The 25,131-nt window shown below is 27.1% G+C and overlaps 1 protein-coding gene across 1 annotated transcript; it reads left to right on the top strand.

Annotated features, from left to right (window-relative positions):
* The first annotated feature begins 14,382 nt into the window (after positions 1 to 14,382).
* Positions 14,383 to 15,385, top strand: LOC125607902 (protein SOB FIVE-LIKE 4-like). Its single transcript, XM_048777413.1, has one exon. It carries the CDS (start codon positions 14,844 to 14,846, stop codon positions 15,357 to 15,359), a length of 516 nt encoding a protein of 171 aa, XP_048633370.1. The 5' UTR covers positions 14,383 to 14,843; the 3' UTR covers positions 15,360 to 15,385.
* The last annotated feature ends 9,746 nt before the right edge of the window (positions 15,386 to 25,131 follow it).

Raw genomic sequence — 25,131 nt, forward strand, 5'->3', positions numbered from 1 at the left:
GTTAAATCTAAAAATAATTAATATATATAAGTATATAAATCTATTTTTAGATAAATTCGGATACCCAAATACTTCGGTTCGGATCAGATTTGGTTCTCTAAATAACAAAATTTTGAATAATTAGAATATTTAATCAATTTATGTTTGGGTTTGGTACTATATCTTTGGATCGGTATCGGTTATGTTCCTCGGATTCATTTTTCCAAATCCTAATAATTACATGAAAAACAAATATCAACATATTTTTCAAAATATACACCCGCGCGCCTGCGCGGGTCAAAATCTAGTTTGGTTTTAATTTTGTATGGTTAGTTTATTATCGTTGTATGGTTATTTTAGTTACAATTTCGTATTTTATTTATTTTGCTTTTTTTTAGGATTTATGAAATTTTGAAATTTTGAAAACACAGAAATCAATTATAAAATATATAAACTAACAAAATTCCAATAAATTGTATTTAAGCCCAGCCTAAACTTGCATAATTTAAAATATAGCATTACATAAAATCTAGTCTATTAAAATAGAGTCCTAAATTTATCTACTATAAAAGTTCTCATTTAAGTTTTGGCCTGTTTGAAGTTTGTTAGGAAGCTACTTAATTTATGGATCACCATAACAAGTTAATTACATTATTATTAGTAGATATATCACACGCTTTTATCTCCTATTAAACCGACTACATCTATTAACCCAGCATCTACTCTATTAAATGTAAACCAATATAACCATACGATTTAGTTTAAATCGTGAATCGTGAACCCAACATCTACTCTATTAAATGTAAACCAATATAACCATAGGATTTAATTTAAATCATAAACCAGTGTTATATAAAATTACAATAAACCAACTATGTACTCTATCTACTCTATTAAAATAAAGTTCTATTTAAATTTTATCATGGCATATTTTTAATTTGGACTTATTGAGCAGGTTGTAACCAAATATAAAAACAAACTAATATATACAATTTGATGTGGTAACTGGTATATTTATATTAAACCAATTATGGTTTTGATTAATATTTGAGTAACAAACCATATTTTTTAATCTGAACCAAATAAATACGGTTTGAATTAACTCGGAGAAATCAATTGAACTTATTAAAATCTCATCTAATAGATGGATTGGTTATTGTTGCTCCACGTTTTGAAACCTATAGGTTAAGTGATCAATATGGTCAACTTCCATGGATTAATTATGAACTCAAAAATCATGATCTATAAATTGTTTTGACCAATTAGATTATAATTAACATCGACTTCTTCTTCTTAACCATGTCAAACATTTTATACCCAAATCTCTATTATACACCCAAACACAACATCAACGTGTTATTCCGCGATGGTATATTCCCTAGAAAATATAGCATGCAAAAAAACATATTTCAACAATATAATTCTAGATAGTTTTAGATGTATTTTTATGTATTTGAAATTCAAAATCTATTTTAAAAATATAGAACATGGCACTGAAAAAATATTTCCCTAAATCTATGCATGGTTAATTTTAATTTACCAGCTTCCACTGATACAAATATTTGATATTCGTAACAATATCAAAAAAATATATACAATATTTTAAATTTATGCTATAATCCCGGGTTGGAATGAATATTCGGTAATTTTGATAATAGCTTCTATTTTCAAAATTTTGTGGTTCTAAACATCGACACCAAATTAAGAATACTATTATGTAATTAATACAAAACAAACATCATATATTATAAATAAAAATTCAAAAAAATAAATAATAATCCGTGCAATCCCACATACACATTAAATAAAGTATAACTACAAAATTAGATGAGCCAAACCAAAAACTAAAATAACGAAACTCAAATTCATAAATAACCGAACTATTACTATATTTTTTGAACCAAAATCAAAATCCATAACCGAACCGGAACTAAACCGAAAAATAAAACAATAATTTAACGTGAATCAAAATTTATTAAATATCATCAATCTTCATAAAATTTTAATTTTAAAACGTAACTTACAAATACAAATATAAGTAATCCCGCACTGTCTGAATCTAGTTAGAAATTAAAGTGAAGGCTTATCATTTTAGTCAAAATTGTTTTTTTTGCTAAATAAAGTGGAGATGCATGGAATCGAACCGTGTGCCTCTCGCATGCAAAGCGAGCAATCAACCATATGAGCTACATCCCTGATCTGTTAATTTCTTTCCAAAACACGTAAAAATAAATTCAATTAAAACTATTTAATTTTTTGGAAAACTTCCTTGTAAACAACATATTTGATTTTGTTGTGGCTTAGCTTGTTCCTCAGTGATTAAATACTTCTTACCTGATCTGATTTAACTGTGGAAATTGCTACTTACAATTATATGTGAGAGAAGACAGGTCTTGGCCGAAACAATCAATCTTCTTCTAGTGATTGATATTGACTCTTGTTTATGATCAAGGTGAAAGCAATACTAAGTGAAAGTTGTATGCACCACATTCTAAATATTTTTTTTTTGTTTTTGGAAGAATACCAAATATAATATACCTTTTAACCAACCCTACTACATGTTATAATCTAACTTTTGAATCAATATTCCTAACATGGGCACCAACTTATAGTGTCAAGTTGTGGTTAGGAAATTCAGAGTTTTACGCTGTTAAGAAAATCTTAAAAAAAATCATGTTATTCTTTGTGTTTTAATCTGAAGGCTCAATGCTGCTTAAGTTTAGATAGGTTCTGTCTTCACCTGTAGACTTTTTTACAAACTTAACTTATTCATTTGAAAAAGCATCTGAAATTACAAACACTGACCAGCAAATTATTTTTCAGGCAGTTCTGCTAGAAAATATTTACATATATTCACATAAATCATTCCATCAAAATATATCTTGAAAAGTATGCACTGGTCCTAAAGCACCAATTTAAAAATACTAGTTGATGGCCCTTGTGCAGACTAATATATATATATACCTAACAATTTTTAGTTCTAATATTTATTTTTATAAAAAAATAAATTATAAATTACATATAAATTTAAATTAATGTTATAAATTATAAAAATAAAATATTCATATTTGTAATCAATGTATTAAATTATGTTCTTTTGTTTCATTGTTTTATTTATAGGATGTAGATTTTGAATAAAAATATTTTCTATTGTAATAATCAAATTAAGAAACTTAGATTTGAAATTTAAATAAATATTGTATTTGTGGACTGAAAAAAATCTGGTGGCCCTGAAAGGATTATAGACAAACACAATCACAAACCCATAAAACACCAACATAATAAGAATAGCCAACAAACATCATATATTCTATATAATTTAAATTTTAAAAACAGTGACACAAAACCACAAAATAATAAATTACAAAACATCATCTCTGTATTCTGTTAGATTATATTTACATTATGTTTATCATTTTTCAATTTTTAAGTGTTATTTAATATTTCAATCCTTGTTTTTCATGCTTCCATATATTTTTACGTAATTTTTATTTTAGTTTATATAATATTCACTATTTTTGTTTTAAATATATTATTTTGATAATATTTTTGATTTTACGGATAAATTCATTATTACCATAAATTAATTTGTGATTTAGATGTTCGTCATGACCAATACAAATTTATTTATTTTAGGTTAAAAATATGATTGTTTAATATTAAAGATATATAAAATATTTAACATAAGTATATAACTTAAACAAATAACTTATCCTAAATAAAATTCATATTGGTAATCAATATATTATATTATGTTCTTTTGTTTCATAGTTTATTTGTGGGATGTAAATTTTGGTTAAAATAATTTTATAGTAATAATCAAATTTGGAAACTTAGATTTGAAATTAAACACTTATCATATTTGTGGACTGAAAATAAATCTAGTGGCACTAAAAAGATTTAAAAATAATGGATTCTTTTTCAAATATAACCTAAAATTTTAAGTCAAACAACAAACTAATTCATGTTTTTTTGAAACTTTGATTTACCCTATTCACCCTAAAAGTTTGAGTTATTCACGAAAATACCACTACTTTTTTTTTTTTGGTTCGAAAATGATTGTTTTACTCATTCATCTTTATCTTCCTCATTTATTTACAACATTGCCATTTTCATCAAAACAGCAAACACCATGAACAACCAATTTCAAGCTCTAAATGCGCATAAAATCAACATATACATCTTCATATCCTCATTTTTTCACACATAAACCATTCACCTTCCACTTTATCTCTTTTTTCATCAAAAATTCTAACTTTTTATTTCAAAAACTATAAGCTTATTAGAGTTACTTTTCATGGTCAAGAATGAGTGAGTAACTTCCATTAAGAAGTTAGGTGTGCTTGTAAAAGCTATAAATGAATTTCACAGGGTCTAAAAATGATATTTGAATTTTTTTCAGATCCGTTTCACGAAGAACTAAAAGTCTTCTAGAAGTCATTTGGTCAATGCATAGGTTAGTTTTGCAATTGACATTCTATGTGTTTTTCTAGAAGTCTTTTAACTTTTCCTTGTTAACAAGAAAAAATGGGAAGACTTCTCGAGAAATCTTCTCGGATAAACAAGTTTGTTTTGCAATTGGCCGAAGTTTATCACAAATTTGACTTTATATAGAAGACTTCCCGAGAAGTCTTCTATAGAAGTCATCTGAGAAGTCTTCCAAAGTCTAACTCAGATATGAAAATCTGCATATTCAAAATCATTCAAACGGCTCTTAAATAGAGAAACATTCAACAATAAATTTTTAGGCTTAATAAACAAAACAGTCACATTAGGTTGAATCTGTAACTTTTTAGAATCTTAAAACACACATAATACATATCCAAAATTTGTACCACGTTAGACATAAGAGTTCAGAAGACTTCCGGAAGACTTCCCACGAAGTCTTCTAGCATAAAACGTATTGGAAGACTTCTTGGGAAGTCTTCCGAGAGTCTTCCAAGAATCTTCTGTAAAGTCTTCCAAAGTTTGACTCAGATCTGAAAATTTTCATATTCAATATCATTTTCAAATGGCTTCAAGATAGAGTAAAGTTGAAAAATAAAATTTTAAGATTAAATAATAAACAAAACAGTCACATTAGGTTGAGTCTGTAACTTTTTAGAATCTAATATATAATATACATATTCAAAATTTGTACCACTTTTAGCAGAAGATTTTAGAAGACTTCCTGAAGACTTCGTAGGAAGTCTTCTAGCATAAAACGCATTAGACGTATTGGAAAGTCTTCCAAAGTCTGACTCAGATCTGAAAAATCTGTATATTCAAGAATTCAAATGGTTTCAAGAAAATAAAATTTTTAAGCTTAAATAATAAACAAAACAGTTACTTTAGGTTGAATTTATAACTTCTTAGAATCTGACATATAAAACACACAAAAAATATTTATCCAAAATTTATAGATCCACATTCGAAAGAGTGAAAGATGAGAACCATGTAATGAAAAACTGCATAAAGAAGATACATTAGTGAGAAGACATAAGACAAAAAAAAGAGAAATAGATATAAAGTTTGATGTTTTGATGTTCAAAAAGATTTACATTTAGAGTGAAAAACATTACATTTTTGTTGCAGTTATTTGAGAACAAGAAAGAAAATGTGTAAATTTTCTTTATATTTGGAGACAAAAATTATAATTAGGTTAAATATTTTTGATACATAAAACTTCCCAAAAAGTTTTCTATACCATAAAATCAAATAACTAACTAAATAGCAAAAAAAACACTTCATTAAACTTAAAATTAACTTTTAAAGTGTTTAATATTCACAAAAATAAACACATATATGTCAAATTTTATTGTAAAAAATAAATTTATATCATTTAGAAATTTTTATTAATACATGATTTCAAATTTTCCTCTTTTAAAATATTTTTTATAAAAACTTTTAATTACTTTTAAGATCTAATACATGAGAAAACTTCCCTTGGAAGACTTCGATTTGGGAGGGAAACTTAAATTCTTATAAAATTTAGGCAGAAACTCTAAATTCTACTCAAGTTTAGGCGGTATATGTCAGAAGATGTTTTCAAAAGTCTTCTGTGAGTCTTCCAGATCCTATAATCAAATAACTAAGCAAAAAATATTTCCTTAAATTTAAAAGATATTTAGAAAAAATGTTTAAATCTAGTTATTAGATAGATACTAAACACACATATGTCAAATTAAAAAAAAAAACAAGATACGATTTCAAAATCAAACCCTAAAAATACCAATAATACTATAACATATGTTACCAAACCCTAAACCAAAGACTATCGTGACTCAATCTATATTTACTCACCTATGATAAAAATAATTCAATTTTAATAAAACTAAATTTCCATCATTTATAAATGTTTACTAATACATGATTTCAGTTTTTCCCTTTAATTTTTTTTATAAATTTTTTTTATTACTTTTAAGATCTAATACATGAGAAAACTTCCCCTAAGCGAATTCCGGGAAACTTTTGGAAGAATTGATTTAGGTGGGAAACCTAAATTCTTCTAAAATATAGGCGGGAACCATAAATTCTACTAAAATTTAGGCGGGATATGTCAGAAGAGTTCCCAAGAAATCTTTTATGAGTCTTCCAGACCGTATAATCAAATAATTATGCGAAAAATACTATAAAGATACTAAGAAAGTGTTTAAAACAAGTTAAAAAAAACAATATGATTTCAAAATCTAACCCTAAAAATACCAAAAATATGATAACATATGTTAACAAACCTTAAATCAATGACTATCATGACTCAATCTACAGTCACTCATAGTAAAACTATATTTACATCATTTATAAATGTTTATTATTACATGATTTCAATTTTTTTCTATCAAAATATTTTTAATAAAAAATTTAAATTATTTTAAAATCTACTGAGAGAAGACTTCTTTGTATTCAAAATCAAGTTTTAAGTCATTTTTGGGATTTTCTTCTAAAAACAATCACAACCCATAAAATATTACAAAATAAAAATAGCTAACAAACATTATATATTATCTATAACTTATAGTATTTTTTATTATTAAATTTTAATGTTATTTAATGTTTTAATTCTAGTTTTTCATGTTTCCATAAATTTTTAATATTTTAGTTAATTTTTATTTTGTATTTTATATAATATTTACTATTTTTCTTTTGAATACATTATTGATTTTGATGTTCGTCATAACAAGCACAATTTAGTTTATTTTATGTTAGCAATATGATTTTTTAATATTACATATATATAATATTTAAAATAAGTATATAACTTCTATTTCACGAAATTATTTTAATGATTTTTTTACCTTTATTGTAATTTTAGTATTGCTGTAATATTAGTCATTAAAATTATAAACTAGATATAAGATAAACTTAATTATGTTATTATTTGTAGATATTATTAATTAAATTTCCTAAACATCATGATATGTATATATATTAAAACTGATGATAATATATTAAACTAAATTTTAAATAATAATATTAATTAAACTAATGATTTATTTTAAAATCATGAAAAAGATAACAAGTAAACAGTTTAAATTATATTATTAATTAAACTAATGATTTATCCTAAAATCATTGAAAATATGACAAGTAAGTAAATTTAGATAACCAAGATCCTCTTATACTCTTTACGTTGTTTTTATTGGGTAATGAAAATATGCGTTTATTAGGTTACAAAATAGTTATCTATCAACAGTAGTTGTCTATGGTAACTGGTTTTTGTTTATAGATAATCCCAAATAAAAGAAATATTTTTATGTGAAATAAATATTATTTTGAAAAAACAAGAGAAATTTTCTCATATAGCTTGAAAACATATTTTTGTTTTCAAGATAATTTTTTGAATTTCAAATTGATCAACATAGCATTTATCAAAAATATCGATGACAATTATATCTTTTTCCTATCAATATATAAAAATAATAAATATTTTTTGAATATAAAAATATGAAAGAAATAATTTGAATTTTTTTTGTGAAACGACTTTTCAAAGAAGTTTAAGAAGAGATTATTAAATGTGTATAAAATATTTTTGAATTTAAGTTATATGCACATTTAAGAAAACATTACTGAAAATGTATTTTCTAAAAAAAGATATTGATAGATATGTATATATCTTTACAAAATTTAGAAAAACATTTATAAATGTGTATTTAAAATACATTGAAATGTGTGTTTGGAAAAACCTTCATAAGTATATATATATATATATATATACAGGATATCTTACTAAATTTGAATTACATGTGTATTTAGTAAGATATTCTTAAATATGGATAAAATGGAATAAAATTAAAAAAAATAATGGAATAGAGAATTTTATTTATCCCACTAACTCATGTACGTTTAGAATTAAACAAAATAGCATCTATAAGGGAATAGAGAATTTTACTTATCCCACTAACTCATGTACGTTTATAAAAAATTAATGGAATAGAGAATTTTACTTTTCCATTCTTGAAGTAATATTTTATAATTTTATGAAATGATGCATTCTAAATAAATTTATTATACAAAATAGCATTTCAGTTGCATCTATGTGTTTTGTTCGGATATTAAAATTGTAGTCCTGCGGAGTGACTAGAGTGTGACTTCAAATTATTTTTGTGAGTGTGGAGCATTTTGATTATGGAAATTGCATCGTATAGCGGTGAGAAATTTAATAGTTTTCTCTATGTTCAATTGCCTTACATTTCGTATGTACATGTCTTTTATATAATAATGACATTTTTTTCTTTTCACACAATCGGTGAAATCTACTACTAAAAACAATTGAATAGATAATTAATTAATGTAAAAATAAAAATTGTGGCTGTTCTGTATTCACAGCTCTCACGATAATTAGATAATAATACGAAAGATTAATAGATTTCATCTCAGATTTGTGTGATCTATGAGAGCACCTTTTGTTTCCGGAAAATTTTTATGGTAAAGAAAATAGATTCGAAGTCGTGTGCAGTTAGGTCATCAAGTCCACCTCCGGTCACTCTGTCTTTAGTCACTCCATCTCAATCACCTCCACATGTATAATCAGTACCATCGTCATCATTGATCAGTGGCGGATGCAGACCGGATATTTGACGGGGACACATAATTAATAAATATATTTTAAATTATTTTATATATAGTACAATTAAATAATAATATGTTAAAAATATTGTAAGCTAACTATAATCTGTGAAAATAATTTACACTAACTTTTTGAACACATGAACGTTTTTATAAAGTAACTTTAATAATTCTTACACTTCTTCACAAATGTTATTAATCACAATAATTCTGTTACACAAAAATAATTTGAAAATATAAAGAAAAGCAATCTTGAAGTTTATATATATATATATATATATAACAATATGTCAAAATTGTAAATAAACTATTTTATCATCATATTTATATAAACTAAACTCTAAAATATGAAATAAAAATGAATAGATAAATTTATTATTTTAATATTAATTGGTTTTATTTATTTACTAGCAGTTGTGAATGTTTGTTATTATAAAAATATACTTAAAATGTGGCGCCAGACTTGAAATCTAAAGATGAATATATAAAATATAATATACAAACTATGAAAAACAAATAAACAAAAGGAAGAAGGAAAAATGCTGCATATAAGTTATAACTTGTAAAGAAAGATACAGTCAAAATAGACTGTAAACGTGTCAAACAGCAAATTAACTGTACAACAAAGTGGAGAAAACAAAAAAATAATTATTAAGATTAGTGGTATCGAACCTTGGAAGAATAAGTCATTGGTGGGGCTTCTTCACCAACTAGTCTACAAAAACGAATTGTTCCTTTGGTTGTTGAATAAATATTATAAAGTAGTCGGGGACACGTGCCCCTGTTCATCACACCATAGATCCGCCCCTGTCATTGATTGGTTCAATGTTACCTCCTTTGACCTCACATTCTTTCACCGGCGACAGTTCCACCGGATCTTCCACAAAATTATATCTCATAACTCATTTTTTTTCACTACTCCATCAACTCTACGTTCAGTCATTCCATTGGCATGTACTATTTTTTTTGTTATATTCTATTTGGTGAATGTAAAATAAATATATGATTTCAAAGTAAACAGATATGTGTTATGTTTAGTTATTGAATCATCATATATTATCAATCAATTGATTTATATTTATTCATCAAAATTTAGCATTTACAAATGACAACATATTAGTGTTATATCACTCGGGTCTCGAATACCGTGAACATCTAGAAAAGTATACTATTTATAGATTTTTTATAAGAGAAGATTTTTTATCAGAGAAGATGACCAGTTTTTTGTTCTATTCTATTATATATACATAGAATAGATATGTAGAATGACGTACATGCATTATGTTTGTTGTTTCATCGTTGCAACCATCCTCTCCTCTTCCACTTCGCTACCTCTAACTGATGCAATGTACTATTCATTTCTGTTATATTCTATTTGACTAACGTAGAATAGAAATGTAAATTTATAGTGAATAAACATGTGTTATGTTTTGTTGTTTTATCATTGATATGAATCTTAGTTTATGTGTATTATCAAAGCTAAGCATTTACAAAATTAATTTTATTATTTTGTTAACCACACCCACACAAGTCTATTCTTAAATCTTCATTAGAAATTTGGTTATAAATAAATTTTACGTTTTGAATAACAAGTTTATTCTACTTTCAATTTTCAGATAGTATAGTTTAATATTACATATATTATATAATATTTTTAGATTTTTAGTTTTATTTAAATATTGTAAATAGATATTATAGTTTATATTTAAGTTTGGTTTCAGTGTTTAAAGTTTATGGTTTAGTATTTAGGGGTTAGGATTGAGATAATGTCTAATATTTAAAAGTTGTGGGTGGAGCAAGAATTCCTTATATATTAATTGGGAAACATTACAACTTTTAAGTGTAGTCACGTCTCATCACCAGAATGAAATTCAGAATCCTTAGAAAATATGTTGGTCTAATTAAATATATATTATACTCTTCATTAAACTAATCATAAAATTAATTAAAGTGTACAATTTTCTATTTTCTTTTCTTTCCTCAAATAAAAGCTACGAAATTACCATATATGGCTAATATATATATGACAATTAATTATTCTAATAATAAAGTTTTGATAACAATTTATATCTCATCCATCACTTTTGTTTAATTTTATATTATTAAAATAAATTAAACAATCAAATTAGCTATAAATTAAATTATAGATTTTTTCGTATATGTTATATTTTAAATTTATAAAACAACAAAATTACTAAAATGTTAAAATTATTATGTTAAAAATTAATGATCAATGGTTTAACATCCCCTATATATTAATAGAGAAACATTTAAAAAATATAGAACTTGTAGTTTGTACTAATTAAAAAAGGGTCATGCTGAGTTGCCATGTAATTGAAATGTTAATTTGTTTACGTGACGGTTTGAAAATCAATTGAGAATTTTGTTAATCCAAAATTAAATTGCTAGGAAATGTTATATTAGATATTATGTCCATTATGGACAATTCATTTTATCAAATTGAAATTTGTTATATATTATTTGCTTAAATAAAACATACAGAATTACCTAATGTGATTTTTTTTTTTAACTGCATTGCAAAATGGACAAAACCAAGTTTGGGGGACAATAAGAAACTTATGAAATGGAGATACAAGAGAAACATATAGAAAGTGCTCAACCTTATAAAGGTCTATGAGCTAATCTAGACAGTTTCTCTCAGGATCCTTTGATGCAACCATGCAGGTCCTCCTAGCGCCAAATACGATTGTAGACGACCATCACATACAGAATATAAATGATTTTAAAACATACAGAATTACCTAATGTGATTATGACATATATAGTAATTAATGATTTTAAAAAATGAAGATTTGCTAATAATATGTATACTTTCTATAATTTTGTTTAATTTTTTATTATTAAAATAAATTACACAGTTACATTAATCATATATTAAAAATTTATATTTTTTTGTATATGTAGTATTTTGAATTTTTCAAAACGAGTATAAATTACTAAAACTGTTAAAAGTCTCACATAAACTTTTGTGATCAATGTTTAATTTTTTTTTCTATAATAAGATACAATGATAATAAAGTCATACACATAAATAATTTTATTTTAATAGGTGGTTATGTTAATATATATATATACTTCGTATCGTTTAAATTTAATTATATATCATATACGATAGATAAGATTGATTATTTTAATTTATTTATCCTAAAATGATTGCGGATAAACAAAAGCGGTCATTTGATTTATATGTGCAAGCCAATTTACTACATCATAGTAACTGATTTTTAGTTATTTAATATATAATTATTATTTATTATTTCATAATATACAGAAAAATATAAAATAAGTAATAAATATAAAATATTTATTCTGCACAAGGCGCATACCTTAACCTAAGTATGCATCTCTTTAATAATTTTGAATTTTATACATTTTCTAAATTCCAGGCCAAAATAAAAGAAAGAAATGAGAATAAACTCAAATATCAATATTTATATCGACAATAACCAAAATGACACAAAAATAAGAAAACATCAAATATAGATAGGATTGGCACGTGAACGTAAACTTTTCATAACCATAATTAAATTTTAAATTGCTAAATCATGATATAAAATCAAGCTGGCAGAGTTTCATTTTCACCAAATAGTAGACATGAGATTCTTTAGTCTAAACATTAGGTTTTTATGCGAAAAATAATTTTTTGACCTAAAATATTTTTAAAAATTGGATCAGTTCATTAGTAAACAAATTATGTAATTAAAAAAAAATAAAAAATTGTTTAAGGGCTAAAAATATTAATTCGATGAATAATATAAATTTTATTTTTCATAAGATATTTCTTAAATAATTTTTATATAAATTTACAAGGCGCATGTCTTATCCTAGTTCTATACTATTTGATGATAATATATACTTGGTGTATATGTATGAGATAAATAAATATGTGACGTGTAGGGTTCCTTCTTCTTTTATATTGTAAAGTTTTTGCTAACTCTTGTCCATATTTTCTCTTGGATATGTCTCAACTATATTACCTGTTTGCCAGCTAATTGGAAAGGGTAAAACCGGATTACTTGTGACGTAAATGTTAGATTATACAATATGTCAAGATCACTAACGTTTACTTAATTTCTATTCCTAATTTGGTTATTACACATATAAGCCTTTTAACAAAGAATTGTAATCATTTCTCAAATGGCTCCCAAGTATTTGCACCCATCCGACCGAACGGGTGAGGTTCAAGCCTTGATTTTTCTAAACGGTGGATCAAATTGATGATGAAATATTGATTTTGCACCATATGGAAACTTGGGTTCATCCATGGGCTACTCAAACAATCGTCAACAGTTTCGATGATGCTGAAAAAGACATTGTCAATGCTATGATTATTGGTTGGATCTACAGTAGTGTGTAGAACACAAATTACTAAAATATCACTAAATCATCTAATAGATATTAGATCAAAGGCAAAGAGGTCACCGACTCATCATCCTCGTAAAGAGACAAGCGAATGCAAACAAAAGTAGCACACAAATTTGGACATCAGGACATCTATTTGTACACAAGTCCGTTGCATATGAACATCTTGATTTTAAATCTTGAACCAAATTAAATGTCTCGGTCGAAACTATTTTAAATATACAGTACTTAGTAGATAATAATTGAGTCTTTCTTGTGACTACAAAAATGACATTACAAAAAAAAAACAGATCAGCATGCAAAAGCACATTTCCAGAATGGCGTCATGTAGTTGATTCTTTAAATAAGGAACGTATATCAAATCATGTTTTTATATCAAAAAAGAAAAGAAAAAAAAAAACAGACCACTCTCTCTATTTCTGTTCTCGATCCGATGCCATTATATTTTTCGGTGAAAGCGACTTTATACAATTACGATTTGGATATGGTATAGAGGTGCATACTTATATATAAAAGCATTACTAGGAGATATGTGGAAATTTGATTAACTTTGAAAGCACTACCATACTTAAAAAAAGATAAAAAAAAAAAACTTTGAAAGCACTACCAATTCGTAGAGAAAGATACAAATATTACTAAATACCACAAAAATAGTATTTAACTATATAAGAAATGAATATTTAAATAAAATATACGAAGACTCTGGAAAATATAGATTTAAAGATACCACAATCTAGTGAACGTTCAGTCTGTTTCTTAAACTAAAAAAACAAAAAAATTCTTTTCGTTGAAAAAAAATTCTTTTCGTTGAAAAAAAATTCTTTTCGTTCATAATTCTATATTTTTTTGAAACACATTTTCTTTTTTGAAACACTCATAATTCTACATTTATTATAGAGAATAGTAGATGGTGACGTTAGCTTAGAAAGAAGATAAAAAAGTGGCATTATCCGAACATGTTATAGAACATGGGTTTGATCAGAACCTAACACCATTTTTCAGGAAGCTTCGTGTTTGGTTTCGTATACAGAGAATTCTGAGTGTAAAGATACATTCCCCTCATGCTATATATAATGTAAAACTAAAACTAATGGCCTCACCTTCTTTGGTTAACCCAATTTAATTAATTTGTTTGTAATACAACGTAATTAGTGTTATATTTTAACAGGTAGAGAACATCGAATTTAAAAATATACTTTCCGCAACTAGCGTAGTATTGGTGAACCTAATTATATGGGCAATTAAGAGATTACTACACATAAAACAAATAGAAAGAAACATTTCCATACAGAAGTACAATAAATCTTTTTCTGAATCATGTCGGATATAGCTTTAAACGTTGGAGATAAGCTGTACTCAATGCAATAAACTAATAAAAACATACGAGCAGCCTTATTCCTAGCACATGCACATATATAGACTTCTTAGTCCAAGACATGCACAGGAACAGCTCTCTAAGACACAAACCTTCCTTCCTTCCTTCCTTCCTTCTCTCTCTCTCTCTCTCTCTCTCTCTCTCTCTCTCTCTCTCTCTCTCTCTCTCTCACACATCAATATTAGGGTTCTTGATGGAGAAAGAAGAATGCAACAGTAGTGAATCCGGTTGGACGACTTATATTTCGTCGCCAATTAAAGTAGATGAAGATGACGTTGTGGATGAGGGCTATTATGAAGGGTATAACATCTATAACTACTATAGAAAAGGAGAAAATGAAGAAGAGAAGAATAAAGATAGCGATGATTCAATGGCCTCGGATGCTTCGTCTGGACCAAGTTATCAGCGCTATCACCAAAAGAACAACAAAAGTGGACGAAGAGAGGCGTGCAATTTGAAGAACGGGAAAAGTGAAGGTAATAGTAAGAGTAATAATGATCATAAAAATACTGGTAGTTCATACAAGAAAAAAGAGAAGAAAACGAAAGACGATAAGACTACCTATAGAATGAAGTGACTACTCTTTGTATATTATTGTTTTAATATATGTAACTTAGTGTTTGTATATATATTTTTTGGAGAGGGGGGGGGGGGGGGGGGGGGGGGGGGGGGGGGTGGGGGGGGGGGGGGGGGGGGGTTTCATGCCTCAAGGATACGAAGGTTCATTCTTTTACAATGTACTTTACTTTATTCAGGAAGTGTTTTGATTGATGTGTATAATTTTGTTTTTCCATAGTGGTCACTTGTTCTTAAATTTGTGAATCGATATTTTTGAGAGAGAAAGAAACTATGTAATGATGGTGATGACTGATGATGATTCTAATAAAAATATGGGCTTTTTGCAAAATTGACCTACAACTTCAAGTCAAACACAAAACTAACCTCCTTTTTTTTTGAAAATTGGTTTTGCCCTATTCACCCCACAAGTTCATATAATTTACGAAAATACCATCAATTTTTTTTTTTTTTTTCGAAAATGACATCTTTACTCTCTCACCTTCATCATCTTCAAGTAATTACAAGATTGCCATTGATATCAATATCACAACCATCATGAACAACCAATTTGAAGCTCTTAATGCTCCCAAAATCGATTTACCCTTCTTCTTTTTTCATTCTTGTGAACTAAACACAACATATCTCTCACTTTCTCTCCACAATGAGCTAAAAAAAACCCAAGATTTTGATTCTAAAATTTTTATGGTTCATAGAGTCGTAGAAGCTAACGATTCTGGGTGGGTGACTTTCGTTTGTGATTTTGTGTGCTTGGAGAAGCCTTATGTATGCTAAGGAACTTATCTCACTAATTTAAGGTATGACATCGAGTTTTTTTCCAGATCTGTTCGTCAGACGACTTACTTGGGAAGTCGTCTGGCTGTAGACGACTTACCTGGAAGTCTTCTGGCTGTAGACGACTTACCTGGAAGTCGTCTGGTCAACGCAGAGGTTATTTTTGCAATTGACTTTGAAATCTGTAACCTGAGACGACTGAAAGTTAAGCCGTCTGCTATTGTTTGGTTTCAAAAAAATTTTCAAAGAACCTAGACGACTTACATTTCAGTCGTCATAGGTTAGTTTTGCATTTGACTGGATAATTTCAGAAGTTTGACTTTCCCAGACGACTTACATTTCAGTCGTCTGGCGAAAATTAAAATAATAATATTTTTTTAAAAGTAACAACTTACAATTAAGTAGTCATAGGTTAGTTTTGCAATTGAAAAAAAAGAACTTCAAGATTTAATTATACACAGACGATTTATAATTCAGTCGTCCACCAGACGACTTAATTGTAAGTCGTCCAGGATTTTTTTCCGAGATTCTGGTCAAACCTGGTAAATCCTGAACGACTTACATTTCAGTCGTCTCGTGGACGACTGAATTATAAGTCGTCTGTATATAATTAAATCTTGAAGTTTTTTTTTTCAATTGCAAAACTAACCTATGACGACTTAACTGTAAGTTGTCTACTTTTAAAAAAATATTATTATTTTAATTTTCACTAGACGACTGAAATGTAAGTCGTCCAAAAAGTCAAACTTCTGAAATAATCCAGTCAAATGCAAAACTAACCTCTGATGACTGAAATGTAAGTCGTCTAGCTTTTTTGGAGTTTTTTTTAACCAAACAATAGTAGACGACTTAACTTTCAGTCGTCCGAAATAACAGATTTCAAAGTCAATTGCAAAAATAACCTCTGCGTTGACCAGACGACGTATAGTTTAGTCGTCTAGACAACTTAGATTGAAGTCGTCCGCGTCTTCTCCGCTAGTTTTTAAGTCTTCTATGTTAGTTTTTGAATAACTTGTATTTTTAAGAGTGATAAGTAACTTCAAGATATGTAAAACTCATATTTACAAAATATGTTCTCTCCCTTAGTTTTACTAAATTTGACTAAGTTTTTCAACACAAACTTATAAAAAAATATGATATGCTTTGACTAGTTACTATTGTTTGTTTCCATCTCTTAAGTATTATTGTTATAGACAATAATGATGACTATTGTTATGAGTTGGAAGAAGGGTTAAATGCTTCTTAAAATGTTGTATCAATATGAAGCTACCAACATTCTTGTTTATTAAGATGAGAAAAAGGCCATTGGAGTTTATTATTGCATATGAGAGATCCAAAGATAAGAAAAAGGCTATTGAAGTCTATTATTTCATTGATTTGTAAATGTGTAAACACATTGTTAGCACATTTAATACATCTTGGAAAACATTATTACTGATTTTACAAAAAATTCACAACTAAAAGAGTAGACATGCAATTCACAAAACAGACCACAAACAAAACTATTATAGATCATTCCTCTACAAAGACAAGCTTGGATTCCACTTGAGTAGACAAGACCAGACGACTTTTAAGAAGTCCAGACGACTTCTAAGAAGTCCAGACGACTTCCAGGAAGTTTAGACGACTTTGTCAGAAGACTTTTAGGAAGTTCAGACGACTTCCGGACGACTAACAGGTAAGTCGTCCCAGAAGTCTTCCAGATCTGAAAAACCTGCATATTAAATCCAGATCTGAAAAACATGCATATTCAAAAACGTTCAAATGGCTTAAAAACAGAAAAAATGAGTGGAAGATTAGATAAATCTACCTTTACAGAACACACAAAAATACATATCTAAAAATAATAGATCTACCTTTAAATTAGTGGAAGATGAGTATCATCTAATTAAACACCTGCAAAAAAGATAGATTAGTAAGAAAGACATGAGACAAAACTGAAAAATTCATATAAAGTTTGGTGTTTTAAGTCAAAGAGATTAGAGTGGGTTTGGAGAGTTTTAGTTTGGAAAAAAAGTAAGAACTTTATACAACAAGAAGTTACCAAATGAAGAAAAATCAGACATAAGAACTTACCAAAACGCTCAGAAAAATCCAGACGACTTCCTGGAAGTCCAGACGACTTCCTGGAAGTCCAGACGACTTTGTCAGAAGACTTCCAAGAAGTCCAGACGACTTCCAGACGACTAACAGGTAAGTCGTCCCAGAAGTCTTCCAGATCTGAAAAACCTGCATATCAAATCCAGACCTGAAAAACCTGCATATCCAAAAACGTTCAAATGACTTAAAAATAGAGAAAATGAGTGGAAGATTAGATAAATCTACATTTATAGAACACACAAAAATACATATCTAAAATTAATAGATCTACCTTTAAATTAGTGGAAGATGAGTACCATTTGATTAAAAACCTGCAAAAGAGATAGATTAGTAAGAAATACATGAGACAAAACTGAAAAATTCATATAAAGTTTGGTGTTTTCAAGTCAAAGAGATTAGAGAGAGGTTGTAGAGTTTTAGAATGATGAACATTACATTTTTGTTGCAGCCATTTGAGAGGAGGAGAGAGAATGTGTAAATTTTTCTTGATATAGGGAGACAAAAAATCCAATTAGGTTAAATATTTTTGACTCAGACGACTTACTGGACGACTTAAATTTCAGTCGTCTGGTGAAAAAATTAAAACAGACGACTTACATGTAAGTCGTCCAGAAGAGTTTAATATTTTTAGCGGGAAACTAAATATTTTTAGCGGGAAACTAAAATAGAAGACTTTCCAGACGACTTACAAGTAAGTCGTCTGGTTTAAATTATTTAAGCGGGAAAATAATTTTTTTAAAAAATTTTAGGCGGGAATATTTGGACGACTTACATGTAAGTCGTCTGTTTTAATTTCTTCACCAGACGACTGAAATGTAAGTCGTCCGAGTAAAATGATCCGGTTAGGTTAAAACGTACATTGGTAAAATTAAAAGTTCGGTACGATGTGGACGACTGAAAAATACGTCGTCTGAGTAAATTATTCAACAGACGACTGAAATATAAGTCGTCTACACCCTAAACATAACCCCTAAACTCAATTATCTAATTAAACACTTCATAAAACCAAATCAAACTTGAAAAGTGTTTACTATACACAGAAATAAACACATATAGGTGAAAACTAATTTTTTTTAAAAACATTTTAGTTTTCCAAAATCTAACCCTAACAATACATACAATACTACAACATATGTTTGCCAAACTCCTAAACCAAAGTATTTCATGATTCACTACTTCCACTCATCTATCTTCAAAACAAATCAATTTTATCATATCTTAATTTATATCACTTAAAACTGTTTATAATTACTTGATTTTTATTTTTCACACATCAAAATATTTTTTACAAGATTTATAAATTATTTTTAAAATAAACTGGTACCAGACGACTTACACTTCAGTCGTCCAGACGACTTCCAACATCTCAGACGACTCAGACGATTTACTGAGGCTATATTCGTAAAAATGACTTCTGTTTTTTTGTTTGGTCACAAGGGGCTGAGCTGTAATTTCACTAGGCTTTTAGGTTAGTTTTGCATTTGATTCAAGTTTGGGTATAGATTTGGGATTAAAATCAAGTTGTGGGTTAGTTTTGGCAAAAACCCCTAAAAATATTGTCGTGAATTATATATATGTACATATGAAAATGGAAGAGAACGCATGCATGTCTATCCGGAAACAAGTTTCAATTATTGTCATATATATTGAGGCTTTCTGTGTTTTGGCCAAAACTCTCTGAAAACCATAAGTTGTGAATAGTTTGGGTGTAAAGAGAATGGATCCACCGCAACACATGCATGCCACCAACATGGCAATTCTCCCACACAAACTTAATATTTAATAGTCATTAAAAAAATATTTCACAATTTAAAGCTAAAAATAATGTGGTTAAGTTTGTCATGATACAATAAATTATACTATTCTTCACCAATCATTATTTTGTAAAGATCCAATGTTAATTCGTTACATCCGGATTTTAAAAGAACTTCCTTTCCTCGGTATTTTATACTTTTAATAATTCACATGTATCTAATTATTCTTTTATTTTATCTCTGTATTATTATTTGAGAAGTCATGCGTGTCGCGCTCACATTAATTCTTAGAGTAGTCAATTACAAAGTTAAATTTAATGAACTATAAATTATACATAATTGACATTATTAAAAATATTATAATTTCTTTTTGCTAATTAAATTTTAATTGGGGTTTCATTGTAATTTCCCTTTTCTATTAAGTAATTTTTACAATAGCCACATAAATAATAAAAAGGAAATATATAGTAATATAAATTTTTGTACATAACGATTTTGTTTTATTTTCATAAAACAACATAAATAAAAAAGGAAATATCAATAACAAATTAATATATATATATATATATATATATTATATTTCTATAATATTATTTAAGAGGTCAATTTCTTATGTGACGCGCTCACGTTAATTTTTACGACAGTTATTTACAAAAGTACCTTTAATGAAGTTAAAATATTAAATTTAAATTCTATTATTAATTTTTAATTTAGTTTACTTTTAATTTTTCCCAAATAACTTATATAATAAAAAGGGAAACATTTATAAAATTTAAAAAAGAACTTAAAAACGAAAATATATGTATATATAATATGATTTCATTAAAAAGAAAAGTTCACAAAATAGTAATATTCCGTTTAAAATATATTTTTACATTACAACAATATATTGTCAATGTAATAAAAATACTTTCTTTAAATCTATATTTTTCTTAGATGAAAAACAAAATATATTTTAATAAAATGTGGTTTCATAAAAAAAAGTTCACAAAGATAATCTTGATATTAAACAAATAAATATTATTCTGTTAAAACATACTTTATACAATATAAAATATATATATTTTCAAAGTAATAGAAATAGTTTCTTTATATCTATCTATTTTCTTAGATAATTACATAAAATGATTATATAACATAAACTGATATACATCTAATTGACTAAAATAGTTAATAATTATTATTACTGAAATGTTTTTCATAATCTTTAGCTGACTATATTTTCTTACATTTCCAGAAAAAAATACATATAAATTATATTTTACTTATATAATTTTTTTTTAGAAGTCAGTTTCTTATATGTCGTGTTCACGTTAATTTTTACGACGGTTATTTACATAGGTATCCTTAGTAAAGTTAAAATATTAAATTTAAATGCTATTATTAATATTTTATTTAGTTTCCTTTTTACTTTTTTTCCAAATAACATATATAATAAAAAGGGAAACAATTATAAAATTTAAAAACGAACTTAAAAACAAAAATATATGTATATATAATATGATTTCATTGAAAAGGAAAGTTCAGAAAATTGTAACATATATTTTCTTTATATCTATCTATTTTCTTAGATAATTACATAAAATAATTAAATAGCATAAACTAATATAGGTTTAATTGACTAAAATATTTTATAATTATTATTACTAAAATGTTTTTCATAATCTTTAGCTGAGTATAATTTCTTACATTACATAAAAAAATACCTATAAATTATATCTTACTTATATAATATGATTTTATAAAAAAACATCATAAATTTAGTGCTGATTTTTAAGAGATATTAAAATGGAACGTAAAAAAATTTCAATAATAATAATTATAAACTGTTTTATTTAATTAAACGTATATCAGTTTATGTTATTTAATTATTTTATGTAGTTATCTAAGAAAATAGATAGATATAAAGAAAATATTTCCATTAATTTGAAAATATATTTATTTTATATTGTATAAAGTATGTTTTAAAGGAATAATATTTATTTTTAATATCAAGATTATCTTTATGAACTTTTTTTATGTAACAACATTATATAAAAATATTTTTTATTTTTCATCTAAGAAAAAAATTGATATAAAGAAAGTATTTTTATTACTTTGACAGTATTTTTTTGTAATGTAAAAATATTTTTTAAACTCAATATTACTATTTTGTAAACTTTCTTTTAATGAAATCATATTATATATACATATATTTTCGTTTTAAGTTTTTTTTAAACTTGATTATATTTTAATCATATTATATATACATAATTATATTATATACAGCAAAAATACCTATAAGTTATTTTTTACTTATATAATATGATTTTACAAAAAATCATAACTTTAGTGCTAGTGCTGATTTTTAAGACATAATTAAATGGAACCAAAAAATATTTTTTTTGTGATAAGCATAGTTTGATCAAATAATTACAGAATCTTTTTAAATAGCATATACTATAAATGAGGTATATATATATATATATATATATTATATTTTATCATTATTAAAAAATATTTCTTTCTTAATATTTCGTTTTTTTAGTTTTATGTTTTCTTTACTATAATATTTATTTTCTTTTTTTTTGTTGTTGATTTGAGGAAAACAATCGTTAATACCAAACACCGGTCGACAGTGTGTTTTCCATGTCAAGATCACATGCTCCTATTACGGTCTTCAGCTTGGTTGTTGCACCTTCATTTACCATACACCATTATAGAAACAATTAGTTGGTATGACATACATATGGAATTTGAAAGCAATGTTAGATAACTTACACTAGAATCTAAGCTTCATAGTCTTTTATCCTACTATATTGTTCATCTCATCTTGAATGAGCTCCACCGCTTTACTTTTAGCATTTCGGCATTGATCAATCAAGGTACTCAATTCATAACGCAGCTGAATTTGTTCTTGAATTACCTTTTCATCAGTTGATCATTCCTTACTTCATTTATGAGCATCTTAGCAATGATTGTATCTAACAATATTTTGCAACGACCATGCTTGAAACAACTATGCACAATCTTGAAAGGTCTTCACCATTCATAGACCCACTGATTCTTCGTAAGAACAATATATTCTCCAAGAACCACTTCGACTCCACATTTAGCCTCAGAATTCACTCTCCCCATCTAGTGAACTGAATATTCCATCCTCCTTGCAACTTGCAAAGTGTACTCCAACAATGCTTTCCTAAACTCTTTAACACTATCAAATAGCCTTATATGTAACTTGCCACTATCTTTCTTCCATCTGTCATAAGGATTCTCTGTTTCTTCTTTGTCAGTCAAAAACAGGAGGAGTATCTTGATAATTTCATTATCCTCACCCTTACAAATCTCAGCCAAAACAGATTCAACTCGTGTTTCCTCTTCAAACTCATTTTCAGAATCTCTTTTTGTGTCACCTCTTTCTTTTAGAGAATTGTTGTTTTCTGTGTCAGCACCATCAAATTGTTATGTTCCTCTCTCTCATCATCAATGCTCTCATGCTCCATGTAAATGTCGATGTATTTAATCCAATAAAAAACTTAACACATTTTATGAAAATTATCAGTACCCACATTACCAATTATCTTCAGCTCTCTTAAATTTTCATACGAAAACTTATACCAAACCTTTGCCCATATAGTGAGATAGGAACTCCCCTCATCAAATCGGTGAACAGTTTATGTGGCTCTCCTACAAGGATATGTGAATCTCCTACAGTGTAAGTTACTAAACCACCTTCATGAATTTCACATCTTCCATTAAAGCATACTTGAAAGGTTACTTCCGCGTCATTGAAAACCCATAAATAAGAAGAGAATTTGTACTCCCTACACAAAAAATCTACCCTATTGCACTCCATACCTTATTTCTCCTCAATTTTATTCCCTCCATCATTTACCATTTTCCCCTCATAATATGGCATCCCATTTTTTTTAGTATATTGAACTAATTTGCTCAAATAAGAATATAGTATTACAACAAATACAAACTCATTACCTGATACAATTTGACAATCAATAACGATTACCTCAATTTAGGCAAGACCCTAACTCTGCTTGAGGAAGAAGGTGAACACGACACATGCAATGCTTGGGGAAGAAGAGAGAGTTAGGTTTTAATCCACAATTCTCAAAAAGAGTCGTTTTTATTCTTCTATTTTCGTCTTAAAAGGACGCTATTTTCGTTAGTAGTTGCTGAGTCATTCACCATTAACGGTGACTAACAAATTACGGTCAAAGCATGGATTCACAAAGATGTTCAAAGATGGGGCACCAGATTCAAATTATTCTTTGGTGAAGGTTTGATAAAGCGAGTCTTCTTAATACATGAATGGAATTTCCATAGTTTCACTTTGTGGGCATGAATTCGCCTTTACCCCCACAATATAGTCACATAGATAGATACCATTAAGACAAACGTAAATCTCAGATATACGTACATCATAGCCGATGGCATCACAAATTAGCAAAGTACACGCTGATCTCTATGTACACAAGTAAAGGCTGAATAAGAAAAAAGATTACAGATACATTCGCTTTCAAATCTTGTTCCCAAAAGTTTTACCAAAAAAAAAGCTGGTTCCCAAAGTTTAGCATGTAATATATTTGATATTGCCTATAAATATGTATTCCAAACTCTATATTTAAAATGGCATTTGAGCTTTTTTTAAAGGGCGGGTGTCTAAAACCAGCTACATATTACTCTTTTAAACAAATATGATTTAATATATATAATTAGAAATAGCTATACGAATAAACACTATCATAAATCATCTGAAACACAAATAATGAATTGAAAGCTATAGGGGTGATTGGAAGGAGCTGTAGATTTATGGTTTTGGCTGTAGAATTTAATCTGTAGGTTTATTTGTTGTAGATTATTTTTCTGCAACTTTGTAAAGCACTATTTTTTTGCTTTGAAAATAATGTTCTCTACCGTCATATTTTGATTTGTAGAGATTTTTTTGTTGTGAGTATTTAAGGAAAGAAGAGCTTGATTGGTTGACCTATATAGCTCTAAACTAAATTTTGGATGTCCAGAGTATCTACAGCCGCAATCAATCATCTTCTAAATAAATATATATATATATATATATATATATATATATATATATATATACTATTAAAATGGAAGAATTCTTAAAAAAAAATCTACTTAAACAAAGTTGTT

This window comes from Brassica napus, chromosome A4 (genome assembly GCF_020379485.1).
Source record: "Brassica napus cultivar Da-Ae chromosome A4, Da-Ae, whole genome shotgun sequence".
NCBI classification, from domain to species: Eukaryota; Viridiplantae; Streptophyta; class Magnoliopsida; order Brassicales; family Brassicaceae; genus Brassica; species Brassica napus.